Genomic DNA, 14,580 nt, shown 5'->3' on the forward strand with positions numbered 1-14,580 from the left:
GTTTAAAGTTTAACCATTACAAAATGCTACTGATGGAAAAAAGAATTTTGAGGAAATTTTATATTATTCTTAAAATGTAATAATTTTAAAAATTTAATGGTACCAACAAAAAAATAATTTTCGACAATGTGTTAAAAATATTTGCTAGAGAGTAATAGTTCAAACAGAAGAAAAAAGATAAAAAAGTAAGTAGTTAAGATTCTAAAGAGAAGTGAGAAAAATAATAGGAAAATGCTATAGCCTCCATTATTCCTTCTTGTTTTTGCTTCCTGCTTGACGTGGGCATGCCACGGTGGCATGCATTTTTTTCTTTCGTTTTTGATTTCCCTTTTTTTTATATTCTCATTTCGTCTTCCCCTCCAGCCCATTTCTTTTTGTTGAAACCTCCATAGCATTACAGATTTGCAACCCTATGCATTTTGTCTCTCTGAGGACCCTCTGCATTTCATCTTCCCTCCAACCCATTACAAATTCGCTCCCCTATACCAAATCCACATCATCACCGCCCTTCACAAACATATCAATCAATGCACACCCAACACACACATCGAACTCAAAATATCTACTTTTTATCACAAACCCAAAAATAATTTTTGCAATCAAGATGGTATCCACAGTCGAACATGCCTGAATTGTTGCCGCGAAGCAATACTCATTTGGATGAAACCCATTTTCAAGCATTTCCAGAATTGTCCCAATCGCTTCAAATTCCATATCATTATTTGCAAAACATAAGACCATTGCGCTCCAAGAAACCAAGTCTTTCTTATCTCCTATGCTATCAAATATGACTTTTGCTTTAGCCCAATCCCAATCTCCACACTTTGAGTACAAGCTGATTAGAGAATTGAAAATGATGGAATTAGGTTCAAGTTGGGATTGCGTGAACCGATTGTGGACAAGTTTTTCAAGTTGGAAATTTGGGACCTGATGCATGATTTGAGGAGTACGGCATACGTGGTGAGGTTTGGATGGACACCCTTTCAGGCCATGACATCAAGGGTGGAGATTGCTTCGTGAGGTGGCCCACATTATGGTGATGGGTCAGACGGTGGTTAAGGACTTCAAATGTTGGGGTTGGGGATGATGGTTTTGACGATGGATGGTTACGGCCAGAAGATGGTTTCGACAAAATGAAATGGGTTGGAGGGAAGATGAAATGCAGAGGGTCTTTAGAGAGACGAAATGCAGAGGGTCCTCAGAGGGGAGCGAATCTGTAATGCTATGGATGTTTCGACAAAATGAAATGGGCTGGAGGGGGAAGGTGAAATGGGAAGAAAAAAAATGGGAAGCAAAAACGAAAGAAAAAAAAATGCATGCCACTGTGGCATGCCCATGTCAAGTGGGAAGCAAAAATGAGAAAGATTAACAGTGGTTGTAGCATTTTCCAAAATAATAATAAAGAAAGAATATAGAAAAATTATTTCAATAGAATAGTAAAAAATAAGGAGTGAGATGTAAGAGATTTTTGAGAGATAAGTAAAACTTAGGAGAAAATTTAGAAAAATATGATTTTTGGCCAAAATTTAGGAGAAATTTTGGGGAGCCGAATGTGGATGTTCTAAGGATGAGGGGAAAGTTGGTTTCTGATAATAAAATAGACAAGAGAAGCAATGTGGGGAGGGGGGTTTGGCCCAATCGAAGTGTGATGTAGCTCCAATCTCATATTGGGTGTGCGGTATGCTATAGTTTTCATTTAGAACTAATGATCATTTTGAAAAATTCTTCTTATCAACTATTATTTACCACCCCACATCCTACATTCTATGAAAAACATCCTCATACCTTATGAAAAACACATAGACATTTTATGAAAAAAGTTATAAGTGTGAGATGTGAGAGTAAATAATAGTTGATGTATAGTAAATCCCGATCATTTTAGTTTACGTGATGTATATCTTTGATTCTTTATGTGAATTGATAAAAAAACCATGTATATATTTTTGTGAATTGCTATAGGGTACAAACTTCAAATTGATATAGTTTCAAACCATGTATATGTCATATTTTAAATCTATTTAATAATAAAAATAATTTTATAATCTGACGTACTACATCAAAATTGAAACAGGTTAATTTGTGATTTTATTTTTATAAAATTCTTATGGCTAAAACATTTTTCTATTTTTTTTTGTTTATTAACTCATACCTTTTCAGTTTTGTTTATAATAATTTTTGTTTATAAAACATTTCTCTAATTTGTTTGTTATAAGAAAAAGCATTTTAAATTTTAGAGGAAGGTTTTTTTTGACTGTTTAGAGGAAGTTAGTAGAGCTTTAAGTTACTGAGCGCTTAGACAACTTTGGTGCATTACAAATTTAGTGAGATTTATAATTAGTATTTACTTTCACAAAATCTAAAAAGAAAAAAATTGTTCAGTTTTTGAAGAATTCTAAGAAATTAGAGAAGTTTTCACTCTTACAAACATGCTTAATGGTTTATGCTTTGAAATGAAATTTATTAAATTTAGGATTGAAGTGCTTTGAAATAAAACCAAACCCGAACGGAAACAGAAAACAGAAAAGAACATGAGATATTTTTATGTTTATTTCCTTCTTTTTATGTTTGAAAGGAAATATCTTCTTCTCACCCCAACCCCATCCCACCATGTGTGTTTCTGGCCACTGGGGCTGGGGAGTGGTGGACCCATGGATTTCAACGCCAATCAGCCTGCGTCTGCCACGTACCCACCCTCTCAAACGTAAAGCTCTATCTCTTCCTATCCTTCTAAAAATAATAAATACACGTTACATTTTATAACACATTATATAACTAAAATAAAAATAACATATTTTATAAAATGTTTTTATTTTATAAAATATATAGTATAAAAGATATTGTGCGAATATCATCATCCAATCCGTACTGTATAGTGTATCCCATGGATTATTCCCTTCGTCTACCTACTACCTTCTTTCAAATGAGACAGTATCTGCTGCTTTGTGGTTCACCGTAATCAGCAAAATTATATGCCACATACATAATGGGGTCAAAGAATCAAATATGTGTTCTACCCAACAAATAATTTTATTTATCAGTTACTATTTATTTACTTCTATATCTTATATTTATAATTTTTTTTTAAATATTTGAGTATTTTTTTATAGAATGTAAAATTTAAAATAATAAATAATGATTGATAAGAAATTTTTTTTATACCTAATAGTTTTTTGTTCTTTTCTAAGAATATAACATATCCAAATCAAGTATCCTTAATCAACTCCATGACACACTCATTTTTATGCATTATGGGATCCCATCTTAATCCTAATTTTACGTATTTTGTCCTTTCAAATTATATGTAACACATTTTTAATAAAATAATAATAATAATAATAATAATAACAACAACAATAATAATAATAATATAAGAAATGTCACATATATGAAGAGATAATTTTATAAAAATAAACTTACAAAATGACGTAATTTCATATCATTTATTAAATTTATTTTATAATAACTTTATCGTATTAGTTTGTAATTTTTTTTTATAATGAAATCTCTGTCACTAAAATATTTTTTTAATAATTATAATATAAACTCGAGGTTTCTTGCGGATCCGTTGCAAACCATGCTATATTAATTACTATGATTGGCCATCCACCTCCACTACCGAGAGGGTTAATGTACTGGATGGCAACCCCAGAGCCCGTTCGTATGGATACTGTGTCTCTTATTACAGCCAAACGTGTGTGAACGAAACTCATTTCCTCGATCCCAAAACTCCCCTGCCCCCCAACAGTATTGTTATGGTATCCAAAAACCCAAACCCGGCTGAGGGCTTCTACTTGGACCCAAACGGAGTGGCTCTTCCCGGACTCGGACCCTTCACCACCACCACCACCGCCACCACTACTACTGCCACGACGGGGTCATCTACCTCCGCTTCGTCGGAGGACGCGAATAAGAAGATCCGAAAACCCTACACTATTACCAAGTCCAGAGAAAGCTGGACGGAACCCGAGCACGACAAGTTCCTCGAAGCTCTCCAACTGTAACTAACACACCTTCTTACTTCTTTTCTTTTCGAGTTAAAAGTTTAAATTAGGGTTTGTGTATATATTGAGGGTCGTGTGTATATATTTGTATTTATATGCTGATGTACTTTTGGAATAGAAATTCGATTGTGATTTTGGAGTTGTTAGTTAATGAATTCGGTATTTTGGGTTGGGTATACTTGGAAGGGAGGTTTAGCTTTTGTTTGGTTCCTGAGAAAATGTGTGGAAGGAAAGGACGGTCGGAATTTCCAAGTGTTAATGGAATTCGTGGGTTAATAGATGGGCTCCATGGAAGAGAATATATTAGGCTGTACGTGTTTGATTGCTGAGGAAGTGAACACAAAGAACACAATTTGAATTTGATTGTTTGTATATTTGCTGAGATGATGTGGAGAAGCGAAAAGACAGTGTATATCTGTGTGTGTCTTTCTACACGCACACACATGTATATGACATGTGTATGCATGCATTTCTTTTCTTCTTGATCGGTGCATGTATTTCAAATTAGAAGAAATTTATGGTTGTAAGTTTCATTTTTCTCTTTCTTTTTCTTTACTGCTAAAATCTATTCTGTGCGAGCAAATGAGCTCTCAGTGAATTATTAAATTCCGAATCAGTTGGAATGTAAGAATTGACGAATTCGAACAAAGAACATTTCATTTGCTTACTCGATTTAAGTTCTTTGATGATTCCATTATCACATGGTAGTAAATAGGTTATATGAAATTTGTGAAAGATACACATTACAATTTTGATAATGCTTCTAGAGTTATACATGTTTGGGCTCTTATTGAGTCAAATTAGAGGAATCTTTTTTTTTTTAATTGGTAAAAAACAAAAAGCTTGGTTTGCTTAAAACTTGGTTTAATTGCTTGAAAGCCAACACAGTATTCCCTGATATTATTTTATATTCCTTTATCGTATCAGTTTTGACCGTGACTGGAAAAAGATTGAAGCATTTGTTGGTTCTAAGACTGTTATACAGGTAATCTTAAACGCAGAACTCCCATTTTGTTTTCTAATTTTTCATTACATCTAGATCTTGACTCTTTCATTGACGTGGTAATCCAGTTATTTTCCTCTTTCATTTCTGTTCTTTTTCTGGTGATTATCATTTTTTTTTTCAGTCTCAACGAGTGTTGAGGGAGTTATTGACTGTTCAACTCATGACTCATACAGTTCTTGTAATTTCATTTACTTTAGTTCATTTATTAACAGTACCAATACTAAGAAGGACCTTTTGCAGATACGTAGCCATGCGCAGAAGTACTTTATGAAGGTTCAAAAGAATGGGACAAGTGAACATTTGCCTCCACCCCGGCCCAAAAGGAAAGCTGCTCATCCATATCCCCAGAAGGCTTCAAAAAATGGTCAGCATACTTCATTCCCCCATATGATTAGTTTTTTTAACCACCCAAGTGCAACCTCAGGCTCATATCTTATTTGGCAGCTCCAGTGCTCTTACAAGTGTCAGGGTCATTTCAAACTTCATCTGCTTTGCTTGAATCTTGCTATGACATAAGGCCTGATTCCTCGACAATGCTTAGGAGTCCTGTTCCTAGTGCTGCTGTGTCTTCCTGGAGAAACAACAGTGTGCAGACCATTAATATGTCGCATGGAACAAAAGGTTTGGTTCTTACACATTTGGATTTCACTAACATCAACCTGATCTCTAGTCAATGGATATGTAAATGTTACTTGAATCTTTCACAAAATTGACATCTAAGTGGCATGTGTTCTCCATATTATGTTTGCTTTCCAGGGCCAACAGTGGCAAATAACTGTTGCAGTAGCACTGAAAGCACTCCGAGAGCACGGCCAGTTGCCGAAAAGACTGATAAAGGAGATCCGAACCATCCATTGAGAGGTGAGCGCTTTAATTCTTTCAAGGCTGTATTATTCTTTCTGGAATTTTTGTACCAAATGTTTTTAACAGTAGTTTTTATTTCCTTCATCTTGATCATAAATAGATTCATGGCAGATGTATGGAGGTTTATCTAGAATATAGTATCTGTTGATCAATGCATGAAATTTCCATTCCATCATGTTATGAGCGACTGAGCTCCAACTGAAATGACTCCTCCTCTACATGAAAACCTGATGGAGGTCATGGGTTCAAGATCAAGGGTGCTGTCTATTACATTAAAAAAAATGATCTTGAATGCTTGTTGTTCTATATTTCCAAAATGTGAACACTGCTGTTTTCTGAGGTTGCCAACGTGATGTTGGTGTCCACTGGGGCACCAACCACTGGTAGGGCTATGTGAATGTAAGCTTTATGAATGATCGATATTAGTGATAGTATGATCTCTTGCTTACAACAATTTTTTTAATATCTAGTTTGCGGCTCCTATCATTTAGATATGAGCTGAAGAATAGCAGTCATTCAGTTGGATACTGGATTATTGGAAATAGTGTAGAAATCTTCTGATGTGACCACCCATGCAACTTAGACTTCTTTTTTCTAGTTGAACATCACTCACCACCACTGATCACGTTCTCTTCATATGTACATATTTATGTGGGATTATTATACATGTGTGCCTCGCCTCCATCACTGAAAAAAATGATGGTTTTATTACATGCCATTGGTGATTCATAATGTTTACATACTCAAAAACCCTCGTCTGATGCAGTTCTGCCTGACTTTGCTCAAGTATACAACTTCATTGGCAGTGTCTTTGATCCGAATGCTACTGGTCATCTGCAGAAGCTAAAGAAGATGGACCCTATAGATGTGGAAACAGTACGTAAACCTAAATTATGTTGACCAATTTTTTTAATATGGTGTACATTACTTGGTTATATGATGTGTATTGTTTGATAGTAAAGATGCTGCTTAATCTTTACAAATTATTATGAATTTTCCACTAATAGTAGATACTATAAGAAAAATTGTAGATGCTAATATCTTGCAATTTACAAAATTTTTTTTTCTATGCTTTAGAAATTGTATTCCATCATGGTAGAAATGACCGAATGCAAACACCATTTGACAAAATTTTCCAAAAAGTTGTAAAAGAGAGAGATTGTCATTAATCAAGGGTAATTTTTATTTGGTTGCTGGTCAACACTTACTGTAATTAAATACCATACTTTTTCGTAACGAAAAATAGCCTGGCACTTCCACAGAAAGTGCATGCTTGTTGCGCTTAAACCACATAAACAGCACCTTTGAGATCAAGAAGCACTATCCCCTTGGTACTTTGTGTTTTTAGTGTGACCGGGCTTGCTTTTAACACTGCTAACTGCTACAATCGTAAAGATTATACTTTGAAGATGACTCATGTTGTAATTTATTAATATTTTTGTCTCGTCTTCAGGTGCTTCTGTTAATGAGAAACCTGTCCCTCAATCTGACCAGCCCTGATTTCGAGGATCATGTAAGGCCCAGTTTGAGCTCTTTGTTTTATGATACTTTCTTTTTCTCGGCATTAAGGTATTTCTTTTGTGGTCGTGGAATATTTGAACAACCAATGTTATGCTTGTTCATTTATTTCTGGAAAAATAAATCCAATGTCTTGCTGTTATATGTATTATATAAACACCTCTTTTTTTTTTTTTTTTTTTTAATATAATGCTTATATGTTGCTTTAAGGCAGAGAAGGTTGCTGTCATCCAACGAGATTGGCACAGACGCGGCTAAATTAAAGATGCAGGAGTTAAAGCATTGTACAACAACCAGTTCGTGAATGTTGCATTAGCTTCAGTAGTAAGAGTTTTTGTTCTTATCTTGTGCCCTGTGTTTTCTCTTCATATATTTATTCTCATCAAAGAATATGCCGATACCGTCGGGGCAGGGGCAGGGGCAGGGGCAGGGGCGGGGGGAAAAGGGGGCACTGGTTTGTGACTAGGGTTGCGCACATGGCCAGGCCATTGGGCAAATAATTTGGCTGATGTAACTGTTCGTATTTTAACGTCACCTGTAATATAAAATCAAAAAAAGGAGTACGTGCCGTATTGCGGGAATATGTATAGTAGTAGTTGGTTTGGTTTCTTTGAAGGACCTTTTAATACTTGTACAGTGTCGAAAGTCTTGTTGTCAAGTTTTGACCTTTTTAATTAATTTTCTGAAAGGTGCAATATACAGTGTATGACAGTCATTCGGGTCGTCGTGCTAAACTGTCATCTGTGTTATATTTTTATTACTGTGCAATGGATGGTTCACTTCTATGGACGTCTGAAAGTATTGAATGCTGCGTCTATGCGTGCGTGGGCCTCATTTTTTCTCTCGTTCGTGGGTCAACTTTCAGTACCGATAACAAAATGTTAAGCTAGAAGGATCGCATCTTTGATGCTGCTGCTTGTTAATTGTTATTCCCTGATATCTTCTTCTTCTTCTTTTTTTTTTTTTCTTTTTAGAATTCTCTTTGGTTCTTCTTCCTATTGTCATTCGCAAAGGAATTCTCGTCTCATCCAACATTTTATTTTTAAGGAAAATCCGATTATGTATTACTTCACAAATAGAGTGTTTTAAAAAAGAAAAAAGAAAAACTATTTTTTATAGATCCACAAGAAAAAACATAAACAACGCCGACGCAGTAGCGTGTAGACGCTTACAAGACAGATCACGAGCCTCCCCTTTGAACAGACCCCAATACCCAGAAATTGTAAAAAAAAAACAGAAAAAAAAAAAAAAAAAGACACTCCATTTGAACAGTCAGGCACACGCTTCTAACATAGAACCAAAATACCGTATTGTACCCTACCAACAGAACCCCCAAAACCCAGAACCTTAGTCCACTTCTTCCATCTTGCTCTCCTCGGCGGCATCCTCCTCCAAAGGAGGCATGTCTGCATCCTCTACTCCAGTCTCTTCCTCGTCAATGCTAAGACCAAGCTTCAACATCCTGTGAATCCTAGAACCAAACGTATTTGGATCATCAAGGCTAAATCCAGAAGTCAAGAGGGCTGTCTCGTAGAGCAGCAACACAAGGTCCTTGACCGACTTATCGTTCTTGTCAGCCTCTGCCCTCTTCCTCAGCTCCTCCATGATACCGTTGTCAGGGTTAATTTCCATCGTCTTTTTGCTTGACATGTAGGAGCTCATGCTGCTATCCCTCAGTGCCTGTGCCTTCATGATCCTCTCCATGTTCGCGGTCCAGCCGTACTCCCCGGTCACCAAGCAGCACGGAGAGTCCACAATTCTGTCAGATACAACGACCTTCTCCACTCTGTCTCCCAATATATCCTTCATCGTCTTGCAAAGGTTCTCGAACGACTTCTTCTTCTCCTCCTTTTTCTGCTTCTCCTCCTCGCTCTCGTCCTCGAGCTTCAATCCCTCCTTCGTAGCAGAAACCAGTTTCTTACCATCGTACTCCTTCAACTGCCCAACGGCATACTCATCAATTGCATCAACCATAAAGAGCACCTCGTAGCCCTTCTTCTTAAGCCTCTCTAAGAATGGAGAGTTCTCCACGGCCTTCTTGCTCTCACCAGTAATGTAGTAAATCTCCTTCTGACCCTCCTTCATTCGAGTCACGTAGTCTTTTAAACTGGTCAGCTCGTCACCGCTTTTCGTGGAGTGGTACCGGAGCAAATCAGCCAATTTGGCCCTATTCTGACTGTCTTCATGAATTCCGAGTTTCAAGTTCTTAGAGAAAGCTTCATAAAACTTGTTGTAGTCCTCCTTGTTTTCGGCAATCTCATTGAACATCTCAATGCACTTCTTGACAAGGTTCTTCCTGATCACCTTCAAAATCTTGTTCTGCTGTAACATCTCACGCGAGATGTTCAATGGCAGATCGTCCGAATCTACCACACCCTTGACGAATCCGAGGTACTCGGGGATCAGTTCCTCGCAATTGTCCATAATGAACACCCTCCGAACATAGAGTTTGATGTTGTTCATCTTCTTGCGTGTGTCGAACAGATCGAATGGAGCTCTCTTCGGAACAAACAGAATGGCCTTGAACTCAAGCTGACCCTCGACAGAAAAGTGCTTGACAGCGAGGTGTTCTTCCCAGTCATTGGTCAAACTCTTGTAGAAGGAAGCGTATTCATCTTTGGTGATCTCCTCCGGCTTGCGCAACCAAATGGGTTTCTGCTTGTTGATGAGTTGCCATTCGTGAGAAACTTCCTTAATCTTCTTCTTCTTCGACTTGGTCTCCTTTTCCTCATCCACATCCTCCACATCTCCTTCCTCTTCCTTCTTGGGTTCTTCGTCTTCATCATCACTGATCTCCTTCTCAGTCGTCTTCTCGGTCCAGAGGTAAATGGGGTAACTGATGAACTCAGAATGCTTCTTCACAAGATCCTTAATCCTCCTCTCCTCCAAGTATTCCAACTGCTCAAAAACAATAACCAATATAAGCGACTCGTTTCAAATAGCGCCCAGAACCATACGAAACCATTTGAGGCAATGCAGGACTAAAATGAAAATGGTGTTTTACCTGGTCCTCCTTGAGGAAGAGGGTGATCTTAGTGCCCCTGCCAAGTTGCTCTCCGTTAACGTCCCTTGTCACGGTGAATGAACCACCGGCTTGGGATTCCCAGATGTACTGCTCATCGTCGTTGTGTTTCGTGGTTACAATGACCTTCTCCGCAACAAGGTAAGCCGAGTAGAAACCCACACCGAATTGACCAATCATGCTCACATCCGCTCCCGCCTGCAACGCCTCCATGAATTCCTTGGTCCCCGACCTCGCAATTGTCCCCAAGTTGTTAACCAAATCTATTACCAAAATGAGTCACGGATTAAGGTCAGACAAACCACCGAACAGCCAAAAAATAGAGCAAAATCCAAGCGTGAATGTTTCAAAGGCTGGTTAGTTATTCAGAGCTTATCGACGAAAACAAAAAAGTGGGAGCATCTCTGATTACCTGCTTTGGTCATGCCAATGCCACTGTCAATGATAGAGAGGGTCTTGTTGACCTTGTCAGGGACGATCCTAATGAAGAGCTCCGGTTGAGCATCTAGCTTGCTCTTGTCCGTGAGACTCTCAAATCGGATCTTATCCAAAGCCTAGTACCCAAAAAAATAAAAAATAAAAAAGCCGAAGAATCAGGTCTCAATTTAAAAAGCCCGATAATAGTTATAAGAAAAAACTCGGCGTTATTAACACTGACGAAACTAACAAGCCAAAACAGAGGGAGGGAAAGAGAAGAGATAGAAATACATCAGAGGAATTGCTGATAAGCTCGCGAAGGAAAATCTCCTTGTTGCTGTAAAAGGTGTTGATGATCAAGCTCAAGAGCTGGTTGATCTCAGCCTGAAAAGCGAAAGTCTCGGCATCAGCCATCTGCACGTCCGCCATTCACACCAATTGCTTCGAGAAGAAGAAATAAAGGAAATCGAAGAGAAGCTACAGAAAGATGATAAAGAGAGAGTATCAGAGATTGCTTGGGAATCAGATTAGCGAAAGATGAAGGTGGAAATGCTCTTTATATAAAGAAAGCGAGAGGCTTTTAGAGGCCCCAAAGCTCGGGGGGAAGGGGTCGTTCTGGATTCTTCTACGGCTCTCTCGACTTACCCATTTTTAAAAAATATAAGTTTAAGCGGTAATGCAAAGGAGCAGATTAGTTGAGGAGGTGAAACGAGGTCGTTTGTTCGCCAAATCGAGAAAGTTCTGTCCAGTTGTGAAGTCTCGAATGTTCGTTTTGCGAGTCAGTCGGTCCGAGTTGGGCGATTCAAGCAGCCGCAGCTGCAGCCTGCAGCACACGTGTTAGCCCTTAATAATAACAAAAAGGAAAATACTATTTTCACATAAAATTATTATCGAAATCTTCTACCGAATTGCATTTTATTTTATTTTTAAAATTTTTTTATTTAATGATTAAAAAATTGTTTTTAAATAAATTTATGATTTTTTTATATTTTTTAAAAATATTTAAAGTGTTTAAAAAATTATTGAAAAAAAAAGAAAAAAAAAATCCCAAAAAGTTGTACAAATATCGAAAGATAAAAAAGAGGGAAAAGCAGTTGTGGGTCTCCTCTCTTTTTTGTTAGGTCTCTCATTTTATTTTAATCTAAAAAATAAAATAAAACAACTAAAAAAAACAGTCGGTTGCACTATAGTTTTCTTAAATAAGTTTTATTGGATTAGTTAAAAATTAAATCTAATGAAAATTTAACTATTAAACTATAAAATATATTACATTGAAATAATTATATTCTAAATATATAGAATATAACTACAGTAATTTCTAAAGTTATTATTCAAATGTGAAAGATATTGTTTATTCATCAAATCTATTTTATATCATTTGTTTCTCTTTCTCGAGGTCTCCATCAATATCTTTTTAATTTCTACTTTTAATTTATAATTTAATTAGAATATAATTATTAATTAATATATAATATTATGAATAGTAAAATATGATAAAATAAAATAATTTCATAATTAAAAAAAATTAAAATATTTTTAAAATTGATATATTAATTTGAGTTAGTGATATATTAATTTAATAAGAATATGTGATACGCATTTGGTATCAGAGCCATTAGTGATTATATTGTTGTATTTTATTATCTGTTATATTGTTATATTGTTAATTTTAAATAATTTATGATGGATTATTATTATGCTCATAATATTGGCTTTCGTGATTTGTATGAGTTAAAATGTATAGAATATAATTTAAGACTTGAATTAGAGATCTTAATGGATAACAAAAAAAATCTTAAAAGACAACAGCAATTGATGAGACAATATTATACATTAATGATGACTAAATATCATATATATCAAAGTAGACAATCAGCAATAGAATATCTAGAAGCTGATTGCACATTTTTAAGAAACGAAATTAAAAGTATAAGAAATTATTTAAGAATTCTTGCTCTATTAAAAAAAAAAAAAAAAAAGTAAGAAATCACTGATACAGATTTTTACAAAAATAACCCATAACTAAAGAAGAATAAGTATATTGAGAAGCTTGTGTTGGTAAGCCATGAAAAATCGATGGTCAGCCCATTTACGCATAAGGCTTTAAGGGTGGTCCCGGTGGTGTTCCCTCAAGTTCTTAATCTACTTATTCCTCTTTAGATATAGGAAATCTTTGATTGAAAACCTGTTTCAATTAATTCTTTATTCAAACCTAAGGAACCCACTAATATTATTCCCACAAAACCTAATAACATCAACCAAGAAGATTACAATATAATAGATATTGAAAGAAACTTACAAGACTGGACAATTCCTAATGTTCCAAATCATCAAATATACAAATAGTCTACTTTTTCTAAAATATCATTTTTTACAAATTACACAATTAAAACAGTAGAAAAAACTATTAGTTTAAATAATGATTATGAATCGTTACACCTATTAACAAAAGAAGCAATTACTCATTACAAAGAACATAAATATTCTTTCATACATATTGGATTTGTACAAGTGACTATAAAACCACTTACTAGAAGTGGATTAAACACCTCTGTATTACTCTGTTTAAGAGATGGAAGGCATTATAATTTTCATGATTCTTTACTTGGAATGGTAGAATCAAGTCCGTTTGAAGGACCAATTTATTTTAATTGTTATCTCAATTATTCTCTTTCATTATTTGATATCAATATTTTACATTCTTTAATATTAAATATTAAAACAAATAGTTATCATATGACAAAAGGATCACATCCTTTAACAGTAGTTTATAGGATCCACTATAAATTAATGAAAATAACATTAAAGCCACAAGCTCTTATTATCAGTCCAAAAGGATATACATTACTATTACAATCTAGAACACAAAACTCTAGTATATAAATTCTTAAACAAATCAATTGGAACCAAATTACACTTCCAAATGAATGGCAATTAGAGAATATTATCTCATTACCTAAGATAGAAAATAATTCTAAAGATGATCTTGAATATATAGATAAAAAAAACAGACGGAACAGTTCAAATAGCTTTTCAACCTTTTAGAATATCATTTTCACATTATTCTTCTCCAGCACCCCTAGTTATCAGACACCCAGATCTGCATTTATATCAATCTTTCGGAATAAATTTCAAAATTTTGATACTAGATCCCAGAATGTTAATATACAGATTCGGGAAATTATTCCTGGAAATATTATTGATACACCAGTATATACTGTTAACCATCCTCATAAAGCATCTACCTCTCATAATCCTGAAAAAAAAAACATGAATCTTTTTCCCCAACGTACTCACAAGTAGTTGGAGATGATACCCAAATATATACCCTGAATAAAGAAAACTTTAAAATCAACAAGAAATATCTTAAACAAGATTATATGAAAGAGGAAAATAGTCAAAAAAGAATAATATTTTTTTCAATTTTTACAAAATTAAAAAGAGATTCTATTCAAGAAAAATATTATGAGGATTTAGAAAAAATACAGACCAATATACATTTCTTTAGATGGTTTGAGATATATAAATCCAATCGATTTTTTACTATAAACAGAACTACTAACCAATGGATTAAAGGAGAAAATAACCAAACTATTTATGAGGAATACCCCCTTTAGAAGTTATCAAGTTCAATCAAAGAAACACTCAAATTTTAGCTTCACCAATAAAAAAACATAATATTACAAATATTGATAAAATATTGATAATATAATTCAACAAAACAATTATACCAATTTATATTTAAAAATTAT

The 14,580-nt window shown here is 35.0% G+C and overlaps 2 protein-coding genes across 4 annotated transcripts; one reads left to right on the top strand and one right to left on the bottom strand.

Moving 5' to 3' along the window:
• The first annotated feature begins 3,691 nt into the window (after positions 1–3,691).
• LOC109010831 (protein REVEILLE 6) lies at positions 3,692–8,200 on the top strand. Of its 3 annotated transcripts, none has more exons than XM_018991752.2 (8): positions 3,692–3,997; positions 4,929–4,986; positions 5,248–5,371; positions 5,452–5,628; positions 5,764–5,868; positions 6,638–6,747; positions 7,325–7,384; positions 7,600–8,200. In XM_018991752.2, exons 1-8 carry the CDS (start codon positions 3,753–3,755, stop codon positions 7,645–7,647), a joined length of 927 nt encoding a protein of 308 aa, XP_018847297.1. In that variant the 5' UTR covers positions 3,692–3,752; the 3' UTR covers positions 7,648–8,200. The 3 variants fall into 3 exon arrangements, with proteins under 3 accessions (XP_018847297.1, XP_018847296.1, XP_018847295.1); XM_018991751.2 differs by having other exon boundaries at positions 5,458–5,628; positions 7,604–8,179; XM_018991750.2 differs by having other exon boundaries at positions 3,693–3,997; positions 7,604–8,179.
• Positions 8,201–8,472: 272 nt separating this feature from the next.
• LOC109010830 (heat shock protein 83) lies at positions 8,473–11,364 on the bottom strand. Its single transcript, XM_018991749.2, has 4 exons — positions 11,120–11,364; positions 10,824–10,965; positions 10,394–10,674; positions 8,473–10,287 (listed from the first exon to the last, which is right to left on the bottom strand). Exons 1-4 carry the CDS (start codon positions 11,255–11,257, stop codon positions 8,737–8,739), a joined length of 2,112 nt encoding a protein of 703 aa, XP_018847294.1. The 5' UTR covers positions 11,258–11,364; the 3' UTR covers positions 8,473–8,736.
• Between the last annotated feature and the right edge of the window lie 3,216 nt (positions 11,365–14,580).

The sequence above is a fragment of the Juglans regia genome, chromosome 13, assembly GCF_001411555.2.
Source record: "Juglans regia cultivar Chandler chromosome 13, Walnut 2.0, whole genome shotgun sequence".
Classification (NCBI taxonomy): domain Eukaryota; kingdom Viridiplantae; phylum Streptophyta; class Magnoliopsida; order Fagales; family Juglandaceae; genus Juglans; species Juglans regia.